This window comes from Phyllostomus hastatus, unplaced genomic scaffold, assembly GCF_019186645.2.
Source record: "Phyllostomus hastatus isolate PE091 unplaced genomic scaffold, TTU_PhHast_1.1 phas_contig_402, whole genome shotgun sequence".
In the NCBI taxonomy this organism is placed as follows: Eukaryota; Metazoa; Chordata; class Mammalia; order Chiroptera; family Phyllostomidae; genus Phyllostomus; species Phyllostomus hastatus.
In genome coordinates, this window is record NW_025333873.1 from 4004429 (window position 1) to 4021874 (window position 17446).

The 17446-nt window shown below is 41.7% G+C and overlaps 1 protein-coding gene across 1 annotated transcript in view; it reads left to right on the forward strand.

Moving 5' to 3' along the window:
• The first annotated feature begins 86 nt into the window (after nucleotides 1-86).
• The window catches only part of HADHA (hydroxyacyl-CoA dehydrogenase trifunctional multienzyme complex subunit alpha), a 35115-nt gene continuing 17755 nt past the window's right edge, over nucleotides 87-17446 (forward strand). The window contains exons 1-8 of the mRNA XM_045844359.1: nucleotides 87-242; nucleotides 6885-6926; nucleotides 7020-7090; nucleotides 8329-8462; nucleotides 10271-10409; nucleotides 11795-11914; nucleotides 13182-13284; nucleotides 17007-17129. Coding sequence (XP_045700315.1) covers nucleotides 173-242; nucleotides 6885-6926; nucleotides 7020-7090; nucleotides 8329-8462; nucleotides 10271-10409; nucleotides 11795-11914; nucleotides 13182-13284; nucleotides 17007-17129 — 802 coding nt within the window. The 5' untranslated portion in view covers nucleotides 87-172. The remainder of the gene's footprint in view (nucleotides 243-6884; nucleotides 6927-7019; nucleotides 7091-8328; nucleotides 8463-10270; nucleotides 10410-11794; nucleotides 11915-13181; nucleotides 13285-17006; nucleotides 17130-17446) is intronic.

Here is a 17446-nt window from a genome sequence, read left to right on the forward strand (position 1 = left end):
CCATTAGCCAGAAGTGAAGGGCAGGTTTAAGCGGCCGGTGACAATTGAGCATCGCGGTTTTAGTCAGGCAATGCGTTGGGCGCCTCCTCGGGGCCAGGCTGCAGGGAGAAAAGTCTTCTGCCCGGCCCCCAGTACTTGAACCTCTTTCCACTTTCGTCCTCTTCTGCTCAAGATGGTGGCCTCTCGGGCAATTGGCATCCTCAGACGCTTCTCGAATACCTCTAGGACGCTCCGCTGCCCAGGTGAGACCCGGCCGAGAGTGCCCCGGAGCCCCGGACAAGACGCCTGCGGAGAGTGGGCGGCCTCGAACCCGGGTCTCTCACTCGCTGCGGCCTCCCAGTCCCCGCCTGTGGCCCCTGTCCTGGATTAGCAGGGAATGGATGCTGCCCTGTGCCCCGGTCTCTTGTGTCCTTGGGAAATGACTGTCACTTCCACTCTCATGACTCCGAGTCCTTCATCGACTTAAGGATTCGTAAACCCCCTAACGTTTTTGAGTCCTGTCCACCCCGCTCTGGCACTTGCCGCAGATCTCCCTGTTGCACTCCTGGGCTCACGTTCCTCTGATGTTCTTTAACGATGGCCTTGAACCTGTCCCTATGAGATCGGGAGTTCCAGGACTGGGGCGCTCCGGTCTGTCACATCTTTATGCCTCCACGGCAACTTGCCCGTAACCAGAGCTCTCTTAAAAGCTTCTTGGATGGAATTAACCAGCCTTGCAAATGACTGCCACTGCCTGCTCCTTTCCCTCAAAACCGTCTTTTTTAAACCATGTTTTAATAGGGAGCTCAACTGTGCAGTTCCAATAATCCCAGTCCGTTGAATTTCAGGGGGAGGTTCTGCAATTTGCTAGAAGAAACATTTTTTAAAAAATGCTCATTCGTGTATCTAATGGAATAAAATGTTAGATAATTTTAAGAACTCTTTCTAATCTTGTTTCTAATGATAATCAGCTTGCATTAGCTATACCATCTTTCTCCAAACTGGCGGCGAAAGGGTGAAAGTGGGTGATTATTGAAATTCAGGTATTTTTCTCTCATCTCAAATCTATAAGGTGAAAAGTAATTTTTTTACTGTATGACAGTCTTAATACTGATGACTTAATTAGAAGTTTAATTTGTAATATGCCTTCCTCCTCCCGAACCTCAAGGGTAATGTACTGATTTTAGACTGGCTGGAGTCTCCCTTTACTTCAAGAGCTTAATTTTGTATATTTTTTAAGATTTTATTTATTTATTTTAGAGAGGGGAGGGAGAAAGAGCGGGAGAGAAACATCAGTGTGTGGTTGCCTCTCACATGCTCCCTACTGGAGACCTGGCCCACAACCCAGGCATGTGCCCTGACTGGGAATCAAACCAGCGATCCTCTGGTTAACAGGCGGGCACTCAATCCACTGAGCCACACCAGCCAGGGCTAAGAGCTTAATTTTAAATGATTAGATCTTTTTTTGTTTTATTTCAACCACTGTTTTTATTCTGCTACAGGACTGCTGTGTGTGTGTGTGTGTGTGTGTGTGTGTTGTAGCAATCATAATGCTACAATAAAACTGAAATGTAAAGATTGGGAAAAGGGATTAAGAAAAAAGAATCACCCATCTCTTACTTTTCACATAGCTACTGTTAGAATTTGGTCATGTTACCTTACAGTTTCGTTTTGTTTCCTGTTTTCCACATTTATGATTTAACACTTTAGAAAAATCAGGTGTATATTTTTGAATTTGCATTTGCATTGGTTTTAAGGTACTTCTCATGGATTAGCAGCTGAGTTGATAAATCAGGTCGTGTGATTTCTAGTCATTAACTAACTGCATGACTGGGCAAACACCTTATTGTCACTGGGTTTTATTTACTTCAACTGTAAAATGAATGATTGAGACTATGAATTTACTTTCAAAGGAGAAATTCCCTCTCAGAAGAGTCTGGATTTCAGTCTGGCCCTGTCTTTTACTATTTGATGATCTTGGGCAATTAATTTCTGTCTTTGTTCTCACTTGTGAAATGGAGAATAATCTCACCTTGTGAGCATTAAAGGAGTCACTCTAGATGTAAGCACTTTTTTTAAAGTGCTCAGTAAACGTTAGCTATTACTAACTTCCTGCCCTGAGGAACTATGATTTCATATATCTGAGAGTTTTTGAAAAGAATTTTTACATTTTACATGTGTAATTAAAGGTTACAAGCTTAGTTTTTGTACTTTTTAACACAAATATATATACATATACATTTTTACAGTATGTTTTCACCGGTAAGAAACTATGGCTCATTATAGATATTGCCACTTTTAATAGCAATTTACAAATTTTGAAAAAATGTTTAGAGAGTGAATTGTAAAAAGTGGTAAAATGTTTTCATAGAAAATGGATTAGAGGCAAATACTTTAGAAGACATATTTAAATTTAACCCTCACTTCTTAATCCTAGTATGTTCTTGATCCTGTCTCTTTGAATGTTGAGGAAAACTGTTGGTTGTAACAACCAATGTAACATTTTCATATTTGAAATTTGTGTCAGCATAATCTGACTTTCTCAACTGCTGTAGTCTTAACCCTTGGAGGTGTCTTCTTGAATTACATTGTTAAAATGATTAAAAAGTGGGACAAAGGTTTCTCTCTCTGTTGCTGGCATGAGAGATATAGGCTAAAGTTCACGGGGCGGCTCTCATGTACCGTATTTTTAGGACTATAAGACGCAGACTCACCGGACCATAAGACACACCTAGGTTTTAGAGGAGGAAAATAGGAGATATTTTTTTGAAGCAAAAAATGTGGTGAAATATGTAATAACCTGTGACCCTGCTCCACTGCCACCCCCCACCCCCCCCCCCACAGTGAGCCAGGTAAGCTACATTCAGACTATAAGACACACCTCCTTTTTCCTCCCAAATTTGAGGGGAAGTGCGTCTTATAGTCCAAAAAATACGGTAAGCTCTGTGGGTTAGGTAGTAGGTAAGACTAGATTTCCAAAAGCAAAACCGAGTTGTACTACAACTTGACCGTGTTTTGGAATTCCTTTCCAGATACGTTTTTACGTGTACTGATTTTTCTCTTTGTTTTTTATCTCAGTTGATTTAGAGGAGGTATTGTGTATATGCTAATGCGTGTGTAGGCAGCGAAGGCAGGTTAGTGGGTAAGAATTTAAGATGGCTTAAAATACAAGCTAATGAGCACCAACCTGTTTTCTCAAATATCTGGTCTTTCAAATAGCAATCCATGCCCAAGGCCCGCCCCCCCCCCCCAGCTCTATTTTCTTTTCTGTTTAAGTACTTATCTTTTAACATGCATATTTACATATTTGTTTCTGTTTTTTAATCTGCCTTTTCACCCAACCCTCCCACTCTGCATTCCCAGCCAATCCATTCCCCACTTGAATCCGCTTTACCCTGTTTGAGTTAGAATTGCCTATTCTAGGCAGTTGCCCCTCCCGCTGAAATTTCTACTTTATTGGCAACCTGCTTTTTATGCCAGGCTTATTTTCACCTCTTATTTATCCCTACTGAGTAGGAACTAACTCTTCCCAGATATCACTTCACCTGCTGCCATACAATTGCAAGCTCCACAAAAACAGGGACTGTTGTCTTTGCCTGCTCCAGGTGCCCAGAGTGTGTGGTACTTTGTAGGGCACAGTGCATGTTTTGTTGTTGCATGAAGAGTGACTGTGAGGTGATGTTGGAAAAGACGACCGTTCAGGAAGGGAAACACCTGCTACAGATACAGTGATTAGAGAACAAAACAGTAGATTTTTCGCAGAGAAGGGAAAGAACATTGTAGACAATCTCGAAATAAGGCTCTGTGGGAAAGCTTGGAGCCAGGATACAAATATAAAGAAGGAAGAGTGAAAAATACAGATGATGCAGATTTCAAGCGATGGAAAAGCAAAGAAGGGAAGCATTATCATTAGTCAAGCAGAGGCACAGGGGATTGAGGAAGTAGCTGGCTGCTTCTCTCCGTTTACTTTGGTGTAGCGCTGTGACTTACAGAAACTCATAATCGTTACGTGACTTGTATTCTTTATGAGAACACTGAAATGCACTAAGAGAGTTGTGTGTGGCCAGTCAGCTAGTAAATGATAAACCTGACGGTCGAGCACAAGCCTTTGACCTTCAGGCCCCTCATCTTTGCTAGTCTAGAGGGGCCTGACTTGGATTGCTTGAAGAAGCAATGCCCGAGAACCACAGATCACATCATTGTGGTTCTGGTGCCATCTACACGGTTTTCTTTTCCTTTTGAATAACGTGTTGCTTTGCCTTTCAAACTAGCACGATCCTTGGCTACTATTTATGGCCCTCTCCTAACCCACTCCCCTGTCCGTGGGTTCTGATCCGTAGTCTCCATGTGCCCACATGTTTACTGTCTACTTCAGTTAACTTTTTAAAAAAAATACAGATGCTGAGGCCCACTCCCCTTAAATTCTGGTTTTGTGACCCCAGGTTATCTGTCACCCAGGGATTTGTGAGTATACTCGAGCCTTCCCGGCTGATTCTCATACCCAGCATGGTTCTGGAATCACTTTTCAGGGCTGCTCTGGGAATCCCAGACCTGCTGGATATGTTAAATAGCTGTCTCGTGTGTAACAGTTTGGCCCTGTACAACAGTGTTCCGCCCCAGAGGTGTCCCTGCCGCCTGGGCAGATGTGGACATTCTAACTCAGGAACTGGGTGTGGTTCTAGAGTTTGTTCCTAAGTCACGTAGACAGACCTTTTGGTCGAGTCGACTTCTAAAATTGCATTTAGAATATCACCATAACATAAAGCGACCAAAAGTCATTTGATTTTATCGTCCATTGTTCTTGATTAGCATTGCACACTAAGGCAAAGTCTTATTAGACTCTGGGTTTGCCGTGCCAGACAGAGGGAGGGATTTAAAGAATGAGAGGGCAGGCACAGAGAGACAGGCAGCCACAGACTGGTGCAAGGGTTGTAGGGATTTTAGCTTTAAAAAAATAATTATAAAAGTACTCCTAAGCTAGTAGACATTCCACACTCTCCTAAATTATGTTTGGGGATTCCAAGACTATATAGCCCCTAATGTAGCCCAAATGTAGTATATTTTGATGAAAATTAGAAATAAAGTTTTTTTAATTATTTTTTTAGATTTTGTTTATTTATTTTTAGAGAGGGAAGGGAAGGAGGGAGGGAGGGAGAGAGGGAGAGAGAGAGAGGGAGAGAGAAACAGAGAAACATCAATGTGCGGTTGCTGGGGGTCATGGCCAGCAACCCAGGCATGTGCCCTGACCGGGAATCAAACCTGCAATGCTTTGGTTCGCAGCCCGCACTCAATCCATTGAGCTACACCAGCCGGGGCAAGAAATAAAGTTTTAATGCCAGTAATAAAAATTAAATAATATTTAGGGAAAGCTGGTATAATTAGAGGAGATACCTGAAGAAACCACTGGTTATTATTTAAGTACTAGTTCTTTACCGCATCCGATATTACTTTCAAACTCAACGCCTTTTCCCGGGCACAAGTGTTTCATGTGTACTGCTATTACAGTTGCCAGTTACAAAGGGACGATTTGTTTTTATTTTTAGACCCAGAGAAACAGAAAACTTTTTCCTATGACGATTGGACAAGATCTGGAAGATGTGTGTAGGGAGGAGTAGGAGTTAAAGAGGTATATAGGAGACAGGGTTTGAGGTTGACCATACATGTGAAAGGCGAGGGAAGAAAGAGCAGGGTGGGTTGGAAGTTGTAATAAGGAGTGTTAACTCTGTGCTGGCCTCGGAGCAGCTGGGTTACAGCCTCGAGCCAGGTGTGCATATGAGAGCACGGCAGAGGTGAGCCTTTAGTGCTAGAAAGGAGGTCAGGTAATGCCCAGAGCAAACATGGAGTTTTTCCCTAGAATTCCCCAGTGTCTGTTCCTTCTGCTCAGAGTCCAGATTGGAGGACCCTCGGTTGGGACTTCTTGTGATGGTTTTTGCTCAGAAGATCGTCTCAGCAGCAGCGTGCTGGAGAGCCTTAAGTGGTGCAGTGGCTGGGAAAGAGGAAGGGGAGTGGCTGGTCCTCGTCATCCCCAGATAACAAAGTGTCTTTGGTGGCGAGCGTGTAGACTTTTCTCATTGAAAATCCTTAAAATAACAAAGAGTGATGTGGACTGTTTTATTTATTAGTCCCTAGTGCCCCTTGATTTTACTTTTGATAACACTGGAGACTCCATCTCTCCGTAAAAACGCAAGAGGATGTGGCTGAAGAACACGGTTGAGATACATTTGGAATACATGTGGAACTGACACTGTGGATTACTTTGTAGATAAGTTGTTTCTTAGTGTATACATTTCCTATCAGAGCCATAACAAATTCCCTCAAATTGAGTGTCTGAGACAATACAGACACTAATTCAGTCTCTGGCAGTTACGGATGTCAGAAATGAGTCTCACTGGGCTCAAATCGAAGGTGTTGGCAGGACTGCGTTCACTCTGGATGCTCTAAGAGAGGATCTGTTTCCTTGCCTTTTCTAGAGGCTGCCGGCATTTCTCAGCCTCTTCGAAGCCAGCAAAATGCGACCAAGTCCTCCTCGTGCTGCCATCTCTCTGGTGCTCTTCGCCTCTCTCTCTCCATTCGTGGTCCCATTGGGCCCAGCTGGGTAACCCCAGATAATCATCCTACACTTAAGGTCTCCTCGTGAGCAACCCTGATTCCCCTTTGCCGTGTGACCTCACGTACTGTCAGTTTCTAGGGACATGGACGCCTTCGAGGAGCCATTCTTCTTCCTCCCACACTTGGTATCCAGATAATCGTTTGACCTGGTCATTGAAACAAACAAAGATATGACAGTGGTCACAGTACGGCCTGGAACACATTGTTCTGATGTTGTTTTCCTGTTACGTATAACAGGTACTCCGGAAATACCGCTTTGTGAAATAATTAAGTTTGAACTCTTTTTTTTCTTACAGGTTATATTTGCCGCAACTTTACAAGGTCGTCTGCATTGCTCTGTAAGTTTAATTTCTTACTAACACATTTACGTTGCTTTGTAGATTTATCTAGCAATAAAAAATGTTTACAAATGATTTTCTTTCTGTTTTTAGCCAGAACCCATATTAACTATGGACTCAAAGGGGATGTGGCAGTTGTCCGAATTAACTCCCCCAACTCAAAGGTACCTACTCTAACTCGCTGCGGCTCGTTTCTACTAACTGCCTTTGTGAACGTGGTCCCCACGGGAAAGACAGAAACCCACCAGTCTGGCAGTACCTTCTCATAGGAATTTACGGTTTCGGTGGTTAAATTAGTTTGACAGGTTGCCACAGGAATAGAGTTTTCTGAAGCAGAGGTCCGTGTTTAAGAATTCTTTCTAGTTGACCTCAGGTGTCAGATTAACATCATGGATTAATAAAACTAGCCGCCTGCTGCAGTGTGGAATGATGACTGATTAGATAAGAGTTGACTTATTAAATACGAATCAAAGGACAGTTTTTGTCTGTGAAAATCAACACTGACCACCTTAACTGTGAGACTGTTTAACCTGGTTTCTTGGTTACCTGCCTGACGGAGGTGACTGTGCACAAGTTGGCTGGGCTAAATGTGGTCGTCAAGCTTCCCGAGGTACTTGAACCACTCAGTGTGCTTCATAGAAAGGAGGTCAGGTCTGTGCAAAGTGGAGCTGTATTTGTTTCTGGCAACTTCAGCAAAGCACACAGCATTAATCTGGTCTCTGCCAAGAAGAGCTTTATCGCAGGGGCTCGTGAAAGCCCCATCTAAAGTTGCCGTAAAGATGTCGTATTCCAGAACTCTTGGCACCAGAGGCCTAGACGAAATGGGAGGACCTCGGTGGAAGCAGCGAACAAGTGTCACAAGTCAAGGAAAGCGGATAGGGCCCCTCTCTAGAGTAGCTCTTGGCGCCCACTGACCCGTGGTTCCAACAATGCAGCTGTGGTAGGGCATGTTAAAACAGTGAAGGAAAGAATAATCCCTTCTATCTCAAACCCATAAATAACTACTTTTAACATTTAATCCACTTTCAACAAAGTGTTTATGGAATTAAGATCACACTATATACCTAATTTTGATTTTTTCCCTAATGTTATGTAAATTTTTTCCACGCCAGTCAATATTTGTAGGCTTACTTATAACCTGGAAACTCGTAGGATCGTGACCCTGGGTTCCTCCTTGGAGTGGACTTGCTTTTAAGGGTGGGGTTGCTCATAGTCATCAAAACTGCCTGAATAGACAGTCACTGGGTATTTGATTTTTTTTTCCACTGCCTCTCTTTCTTCGAACAGTGCATTTCTGATGGATAAACATATTTCCTACCATCAAAATAGCAGCTGATGGTGGCCTGTGCATCTGGTTCTTCAAATTTAAACCCTTAGATTTATATGTATTTCTCTTCGACAGGTAAACACACTGAATAAAGAACTACAGTCAGAGTTCTTAGAAGTAATGAATGAAATCTGGGCAAATGATCAAGTCAGAAGTGCCGTCCTTATCTCAGCAAAGCCAGGCTGCTTTGTGGCAGGTGCTGACATCAAGTAAGTTTTAATAAAGTTGATTTAAAAGCCGGGGGGGCGGCAGGTAGGTGGGACTGGTTGCTTAAGCCATGTAAGACTAAATACAGACTTTCCTTAAAGAATTTGAAAGCAGGTCAAACTCCTGTTTGAGTAGAATACAAAAATACTATGAAATTAGACTAACAATGAGATACCACTTAAAAAGCTTGAAAATATGTTAGCAAGTTCTTGGGGAAATGAAAAAGTTAATGTATTACTGGTAGGAATGCCTGTCGGCACAGCCACTTTGGAGGGCAATTGAGCAGCATTTAGTGAGAATGCAATTGCAGGTATCGTAAAATCTAATGATACCTCTTCTGGGTATGTTCGCTAGAGAAACCCTCCCCGTTGTGCTTAAGGACCCATGTACAAGGGTGTTCAGTCCTGTGTAGCCTAAACTAGAATTTGAAACAAGCTAACTGTCCGTCATTAGGGCAAAGGATAAGGAAAATGTGGAACAGGATGCTATAAAACAATTCGAAGGAATTAACTAGATCCACGACATAATACTAGAGGTCAAAAACATCATGTTAAGTTGTTTTTTAAAAAGACAAGCTATGGAGTGACTCACGCAGTGTATACTTTATGTAAAGGTCTTTAAACCACACACGAAACACTTCTCTAATATCTGTGGGCGCGGACGGGTGGCTGCCCTGGAGGGTGGACGCACACAGACCTGAGCGCGGCGGTTCCCGGCGAGTGAGTGGCCGGTAGGCCCCAAGGAGCGTGTCAAAGGGGACTTGACTGATGCAGCTAGGAGTTTCTTTCCCTCGTGAAATGATCGACTGTGTGCCTCTGAAACCTGTTTACAACTCTTTAACGCATATATAAGGAGAAATGCTACATTAGTGTTAGTTTAATGGGTTAAATTTTAACAGTTAATTCTGCCAAAATATGGGTATTTGTTATTCTTTGTACTTTAGGCAATGGAAACTAATATTGTCAGCTTAGTAATTTGTCCTTAAAGTGCTTGTATATCTTTAAACCATGCTGTGCATTGCGTGCCCTTTTTTGTTTATGTAATTAGAAATTTACAAGTGTTCTATTCAATGCTTAATTTTTAGAAAGACTTATCTGTATCAAATGCTTTGTCTTGTAGCTCATTTATCTGAACCCAGTGAGACACTGGTGTGCTGCAGCTAGCCACAACCGTAGGGAAATACTGTGGCTCCCACGAGCTAGCTGAGCGGTGCCCAGGATGTAAAATGACAGGAAACTGGCTGTCTTTGGGCACGGGTGCAAACGTCACAGCTTAAATGTGTTCAGAAACACAGAAGCGGGCAATGGAGCAAACTGAAATTAAAGGACACTGATTCCTTTATCATAGCAGATCTTTTTTGGTCATCAGGGGATCTGTTTAAGATTTTAGATCCCTCTCATCGATTTGAGAGCTTTCTTTTTCTGTGATGTGGATTGCTGCTTAATCTGAAACCTACCTGATAGAAACAAACCTTTCATCTGATAGTGGAAGTATTTACTAGAAGATGATTTTCTCATGTTCAGAGCTTCAAAATCTAATGATTTGTTCGTGGGGATGAAAATAAAATTGCGCAACACGTCCTGTTTCATGTTCTCTGGATCCAGAAACTTAGCACTCTGTAGAGAGAGACGGTGGTGTCACTGATTCTAGTGCTGAGGCAGAACCTTTCTTAAACTTCTGAGTGTTCGAAGGTGCACCAGCACGCACCGACGTAGGGTCAGATGAGGGAGTAGTGCACGAGGTCTTTGACAGCGGAGGCCACAGTCTCATCTCCGGGTTTTTTCTGCTCTTGCTTCCGTGCTCACTGCAGCATGATAGCTTCTTGCAAGACCCCTGAGGAGGTGAGAGAACTATCACAGGAAGGTCAGAGGATGTTTGAGAAACTCGAGAAGTCTACGAAGCCGATTGTGGCGGCCATCAGTGGATCCTGCTTGGGAGGAGGCCTCGAGGTACGTACGCATTTCTTACGGAGGCACTGCTCAGCTCGTCGGGAGGGTGCTCCAGCGATAAAACTTTAGGCAGTCTTTTGCCAGAAAAAAAGTCCTCGGAGAATCACCTTTCTTTTTACTTAGTAAACTTCTGGATCTGTTTTAATCCTTGTTCTCATGGCACAGAGCATATGAACCAAAGTGTGATGTTTTCATGTATAAACAGAAGATCTCTACTAGATCTCTTAGGTCCCTTTTGATTCTGAAAACCGGGTTCAAGTTTGCAAGGCGGCGATTCAGAAGTATGAAGTGTGCTCTTGATCTGCTTAAGCCTGGCTGAGACACACAAAGCCTAGTGCACACTCCAGTGCTCTGTGAGCAGCAAAGATGGCAAATAGTAAAAGATTTGATGGAAGAGATGCTTACTAGACGAGGGCATGTAGGAAAAAGGAAAGGGGGAAAGAAAATGACAGTCATCAAGCATCTCTCACACACAGGGCTCTATGCTGGACACGTTCACAATAATTACTTAGGGGAACCTGTGTCTGGCCCTCTGCGATCGGCAGATTTTGATTACCCGGAGCATTCTGCATATGGTGAGGTGTGGGCAAATGCAAGGATAAGTGAAGCTTCTTAGGACATCCTAAGTCGGCCTGCTCTATTGAAAAGGAGAGTCTCAAGGGTACAGGGCCTCTTAACCTGCAGTACATACACGGTTGTGTGTGCATTTTTCCACTGAGAGCTTCCATAGCTTTCAGCAGAATTTTCAGGAAATCTGCAACCCAAAAAGACCTTGATAAATTAAGGGAAAAGTATGACATGAAGCTGGAAAGGTAAATTGTGGAAAGCATCAAATGCCAGCCTAAGGAATTACGGTTTATTCTGTGGGCACATTCCTGTCCTAAGGAAGTCGTGTTTTGCCCTGACTGCCATGGCCCAAGTCGGCCGGGCATTGTCCCACAAAGCGAAAGGTTGCCGGTTGGAGGTCTGGTCAGGACACGTGCCTGGGTTGCAGGGTCAGTACCACAGGCAACCAGTCGATGTTTCTCTCTCACATGAATGTTTCTCTCCTTCTCTTTCTCCCTCACTTCTCCCCGCTCTAAAATAAATAAAATCTTTTTTTTTTTAAGTAAATTTTTTTTAAAGATTTTATTCATTTATTTTCAGAGTGGGAAGGGAGGGAGATAGAGAGAAACATCAATGTGCGGTTACTGGGGGTTATAGCCTGCAACCCAGGCATGTACCCTGGCTGGGAATTGAACCTACGACACTGGTTTGCAGCCGGCGCTCAATCCACTGAGCTACGCCAGCCAGGGCTAAAAAAGTAAATTTTAAACCCTTGCAGATCCTAACATGTTGTAAAGTTACATTTTCTAACATTCTAATTTCCTTTCATTTGTTTGAAGCTTGCCATTTCATGCCAATACCGAATAGCAACAAAAGATAAGAAAACAGTACTGGGTGTCCCTGAAGTCTTGCTGGGCCTCTTACCAGGCGCGGGAGGCACACAGAGACTGCCCAAACTGGTGAGTGTAAACCGTCCTGCGAGCTTCAGAACCTTGGTGCTTATGTGCCCCTTTGGGTCTGTTCTTGTTCATACAAAAGGCATAAACATGTGCATTTACTATAGAATTTAGAAACCAAGTAAAATATTAATATTTAGGATCAAGAACAGATTTCTGTTTTTGGTTATTTTTTTCAATTCTACTTTGAATTTATTTTTTTCAATTTCTTGATTATAATTACTACTCAGGGTTCTTTGTTAGTCCCTGAAGAAGGATGAAGATAAATAAGATGCATGTCTTGCCTCTCTGGTGCTTATAGTTTCATCTGTTCCTTCCGTGCACAGTACCACCTCACCAGTTTTGCAAATCCATGGGTCACATTTCATAATAAATAGAAGGAGCAGACCTTTTCTCCGATTTGGATGATCTCGTCGTCACATTCTGTAGAACCAAAAGAGGCCCATTAGAGTCTTGAATTCTTAAGGAGAGGAGGAGGACAGTCAGACCTGGAGGTTGCAGAGCGATCTTAATATCAAACTCCAGAGCTCGCCAAACCTCACAGCTTCTGGCGCCATAGATTCCTCGATGAAAGCAAGGCTCAGCAGAAACACTCTTTGGAGGGAAGTTGATACATGGTGGGCACAGAAAAATAGGAAGAAGGTTTTTATATATTAATTCCCTGATAGTAAATAGTGTACATGGGAATTGGGAATAGTCTTCATGGGAATTGTCAAGAAGATTTATCCAAAGAATGATTGATTAGCCAGTGTGCGTGTAGAAAATACTGCTGAGTTTCTGTCGTTTTATTGTGGTTGGTGTTTGAATGTTGCTAGGAGCCATTCTTCTAGTACCTACATAAGAAACTCTTGGCTGAGTTCAATTTTTGTTAAGCCTAAAACCCTTTCTAAAGATGTTGTCAAAACAGCCAGGTTTCTCAGAGTCTCTACTAGTTCCCACAGAGGAATTTTAAATGTTATGTACTATGTGATAAAGAAGACACTTAGAATGCCATGCATACACAATTTTAGGATACGTGAAATTATTTCTCCACTTTATTAATTGTATTAATAGAACTCTTGCATATTGAATTAAAAGAAGAGCTATAAAGACATTTTTGCTTTAGCTGAAGATTCCTAATCCCAGAAGTTACCTAAATGTGATAAATAGCACAAAAATTTGGTTTGCCTTTTCTCACTTGAGTATTTATTTTGCTCAGTTGAATGATTTGTAAACTGTAATTGTCACTGATACTTTCTCCTCTGTGCCCTGACCCTTGCCTGCATGGTAGGTGAGCATACCTTCCGCTTTTGACATGATGCTGACTGGCAGGAACATCCGTGCAGACAGAGCAAAAAGAATGGGACTGGTTGACCAATTAGTGGAACCGCTGGGTAAGAGTGGGCGTGCCTTAGAATTGAGTCTTACACACTTATTTATTTTCTTAAGGAGTTAATATCTTGAATATTGATTAGACTGAAACGCAAACTCTGAAGAGTGAAGTTTCCTAAAAATTATAATACTAAAACATTTCAATGTCACCCGAATTTCTGGTTTACTTTATTTATAATTTGGACATCAGGAGTACAGAATTGAATCGTCATTATTTTTGGTTATTAAATTACCTGTATCATTATCCATGATAGCCCACCTTCCTTTTCTGTTTCTATTTTAATAATTCAATAAACTCATGAAACAACCTGAGAATATTAACAATAATTGTCACCTCCTAATGTACTACTTCCCCGCATATAATATCTTTGCCTCCCCTCACCCAAGGAAATCACTATTCTAGATTATGTGTTCATCACCCTCTTTTATTTCTTAAAAATCAGCATTATGGAGATGTTGTTTGCGTAATAATAAATTTACCACTTTTTGAAGTACAGTTTGAATTTAGACAAATGTATGTAACTGTGGAAACACAATCACGATCATACAATAGAACATTTTAGTATGTAGGGTTTTTGTGTCTTTCATTTAGTGTAACGCTTTTGGTGTTCATCCACGTTGTTGCATGTATCAGCAGTTTGTCCCTTCTTACTGCTGAGGGTTATTCCATTATCTAGATACACCATGATTTGTATACCCACTCACCAAATGATGGACACTGGGTTGTTTCCCATTTGCGGCTGTTCTGAATGCGGACCTGTATTTCATTTCTATTTGACAAATATCAGAGAGTAGATTGACTGGACCATGTGATAGATGTGTGTTTAGCTTTTAAGAAATTGCCAAACTGTTTTCCCAAAGTGGTAATACCATTTTGCACTCCTGCCGGCATCATTTGAGGGCTGGCAACATGGGTTCTATTACAGTTACCAACCACTTCGCATAGCCAGTCTTTTTTAATTGTAGACATTTAATAGGAGTGTCGCGCTATCTCGTCGTTGTAATCTGTACCTTCCTGATCACCAAAGACACTGCGTTTCTTTCATGCGTTTATTTGCTTCTTTGTATCTCCTGGTGAAGTGTCCGAATGTTTTACCCATTTGTTTGGGTTTGGTTTTGTTTTTTGTTGAGTTTTCAGAGTTCTTTATATATCAGGATACAAGTCCTTTATGGGATTCGTGATTTTCAAATATTTTCTCCCTGTCTGTGGCTTGCCTTTCATTATCTCAGAGCAGAAATTCTTGAATTTCAGTGAAGTCCAAGGTCCTCGTGTATGGATCATACTCTTGGTGTTGCATCTAGGAGATCTTTTTCTAATAAGATCACAGAGATTTTCTCCTGCGTTTCCTTCCAGAAGTTTTGTAGGTTAGCTCTTACGTTTTGGTCTATGATCCTTTTCAAGTTAATTTTTGTATATGATGTGAGGTAAAGATTGAGGGTGTTTTTTGTTTGTTTGTTTATTTGTTGGCATAAGAATATCCAAATGTCCTCACACAGTTTGTTGGGAAGACTCCTCTTTCCCCATTGAACTACCTGGACACCTTGGTTGGAACCAGTTGACCCTCAGTGTTTGAATCTATATCTGGATTTCCTGTTTCCAGTTACCTGTGTATCTTTACTCAAGCCAGTATCACGCTGTCTTAATGGCTGTGTTTTTTTAATAACGCTTGAAATCAGGTAGTGTGACCCTCTCTAACTTGGTTCTCTTCTTTCAAAATTACTTCATCTATACTAGTTTCTTTACGTTCTCATATAAACTTCATAGTCATCGTAGCCCTATCTGTGAAAATCCCTGCGCAGACTCTGACTGACACTGCACTGGTCCACTGTGTCGGATGGGGGGACTGACATCTTTCAGATGCTGAGCCTTCTCATCGGGAACGTGGTGTAGCCTCTGGCTGAGCCGTCCGCAGTTTCTCCCAGCAGTGTCTCCTCCTTTTCATTGGACAGATCTTGCCCACACTTTGTTAAATTTATGCCTAAGTATTTCCTACTTTACTTTTTTACTTTAATTTCTCATTATTAGTTACTGTGTAAATATAATTGATTCTTATACATAGACCTTGTTTTCTGTGATTTTGCTAAATTGACTAGTTCTGTTAGCTTTTTCTGTAGATCCCTAAGGCCCCTCTGCGTAAATAATCACGTTGTCTACAAACAAAGACATTTTGACTTCTTCCTTTCCCATCTGGACATTCATTTCTTTTTCTTGGCCGGCTGCACGTGGCTCAGACCTTTGTTGGTGTGACACTAGTTAGAAGTGGGAGGGTGGCTGCGGTTAACGTGCCCCAGCGTCAGGAGGAAGCGTTCGCCCCGATGCTGTGGGGCGTGTAATGTCAGCTAGGTAGCTTTTTCTTGGTGCCCTTGATCAGATTGTGGGGTTCCCTTTTATTTATATTTGGTTGAGAATAGATGTTGAATTTTGTCAAATAGTGTTTCTGCTTTTACTGAGATGATTGCGTGGGGTTTTTTCTTTTTTAGTCTGTTGGTCACGTCGGTTACCTTGACTTTTGAGTATTGAACTAGCTTTGCATTCCTGGAATAAGATCCACTTAGTCGTGATGTACTGAATTGTTGGCTGGATCAGCCAAAATGTGTAAAGGATTTTTATGTCTGGTTATGAGAGGTAATGGCCTCAGCGATAGTTTTCTCGTGATATTTCTAATAGCCTGCTATTCTTATCAGGATAATGCCGGTTTCATAAAATGAGTTGGAAAATCTTCTCTTCTCTTCTCTTCTCTGGAGGACTTTGTGTAGAATTGGTATTTTTTCTTCCTTAAATCCTTTATAGAATTCACTAGCGACTCTAAGTCATAGACTTGGAGTTTTCTTTTGGGAAGGTTTTCACCAATGAATTCAGTTTCCTTGATAGATACAGGGCTATTTGGGTTTTCCATTTCTTGAGTGAGCTGTGGCTGTATGTTTTTCAGTGATTTTGTCTGTTTGATTTAACTTACAAAAGTTATTGCAATAAAGTTTTTCATAATATTTCAAAATTATTCTTTTAATATCTTTATACTCTGGAATGATGTCTCCTCTTTCATTCCTGACATTGATAATACATGTTTTGTCTCTTCCTTATGAGTCTGGCTAGAAATGTATTAACTTTATTGATCTTCTTTAAGAACCAGCTTTTAGTTTCATTGATATTTTTTCTGGTATGTTTGTTTGCTATTTTATTGGTTTTGGCGATCATTCTTTCTTTCTGCTTGCTTTGGATTTAATTTACTCTTTTTCTAGTTTCTTGCGGTGGAACCTTACATCATTGATTTTATGCCTTCTTTTTAACATACACATTTAAAGCTATAAATTTCCCTCTTAGCATTGCTTTCTTTATCTGCATGTTTTAGTGTTATGTTTTCGCTTCCCTGAATATCAAAATATTTTCTGATTTTTTGTGATTTTTTCTTTGACCCACGTGTGATTTAGAAGTGTGTTAATTCCCAGGTATTTGGGGGATGTGTCAGGTACCTTCCTGTTATGGATTGCTAGTTTAAGTTTGTTGTGGCCAGAGTGCAGTGCGTCCTCACCTGCCGGTCCCAGAGGTCCCCGTCTGGGAGGCATAGTCCATGACCCCTCCCCCTTCCGGTCTCTGGCCTGACTGACACAGAAAGCTGTGCTGAAAGTGAGCACCAGCGCCTCTGGCTTTGGCGAGCTGGGCGTGTGCCTCCCTGGGACTGATCTAAGCCCGGTTTGCATCCCAGTCTGTTGTTCACTTTTACAGGACCAGGAATCAAACCTCCAGAGGAACGGACAGTTGAATACCTAGAAGAAGTTGCAGTTACTTTTGCCAAAGGACTAGCTGATAAGAAAATCTCCTTAAAGAGAAACAAGGGATTGATGGAAAGTGAGTGCTGTTGTTAAAAAACAAGGCAATGCTTCTTTGCAAGGAGTTTAACTTTATTTGCTATGAATTTTAAGTGAGGAACAGGTAAGCGAATTATTTACGAGAAGCCTGAGGTCAGCTTTAAGGGTTGCAACACCTCTGCTCTGGGTCAGGTCCTGATCCTTGCACTGCCTAGTTAAAAACATTGTTTAAAACCTTCTTCGGAAAATTTTTAACATTAATCAAAAGGAAAATACTACAAGACCTAGCTTTAGAATTTATCAACTAATGAAACTATGTTTAAAGGAGTGCTTAGATTGAAGTTTAGATTTTGTACA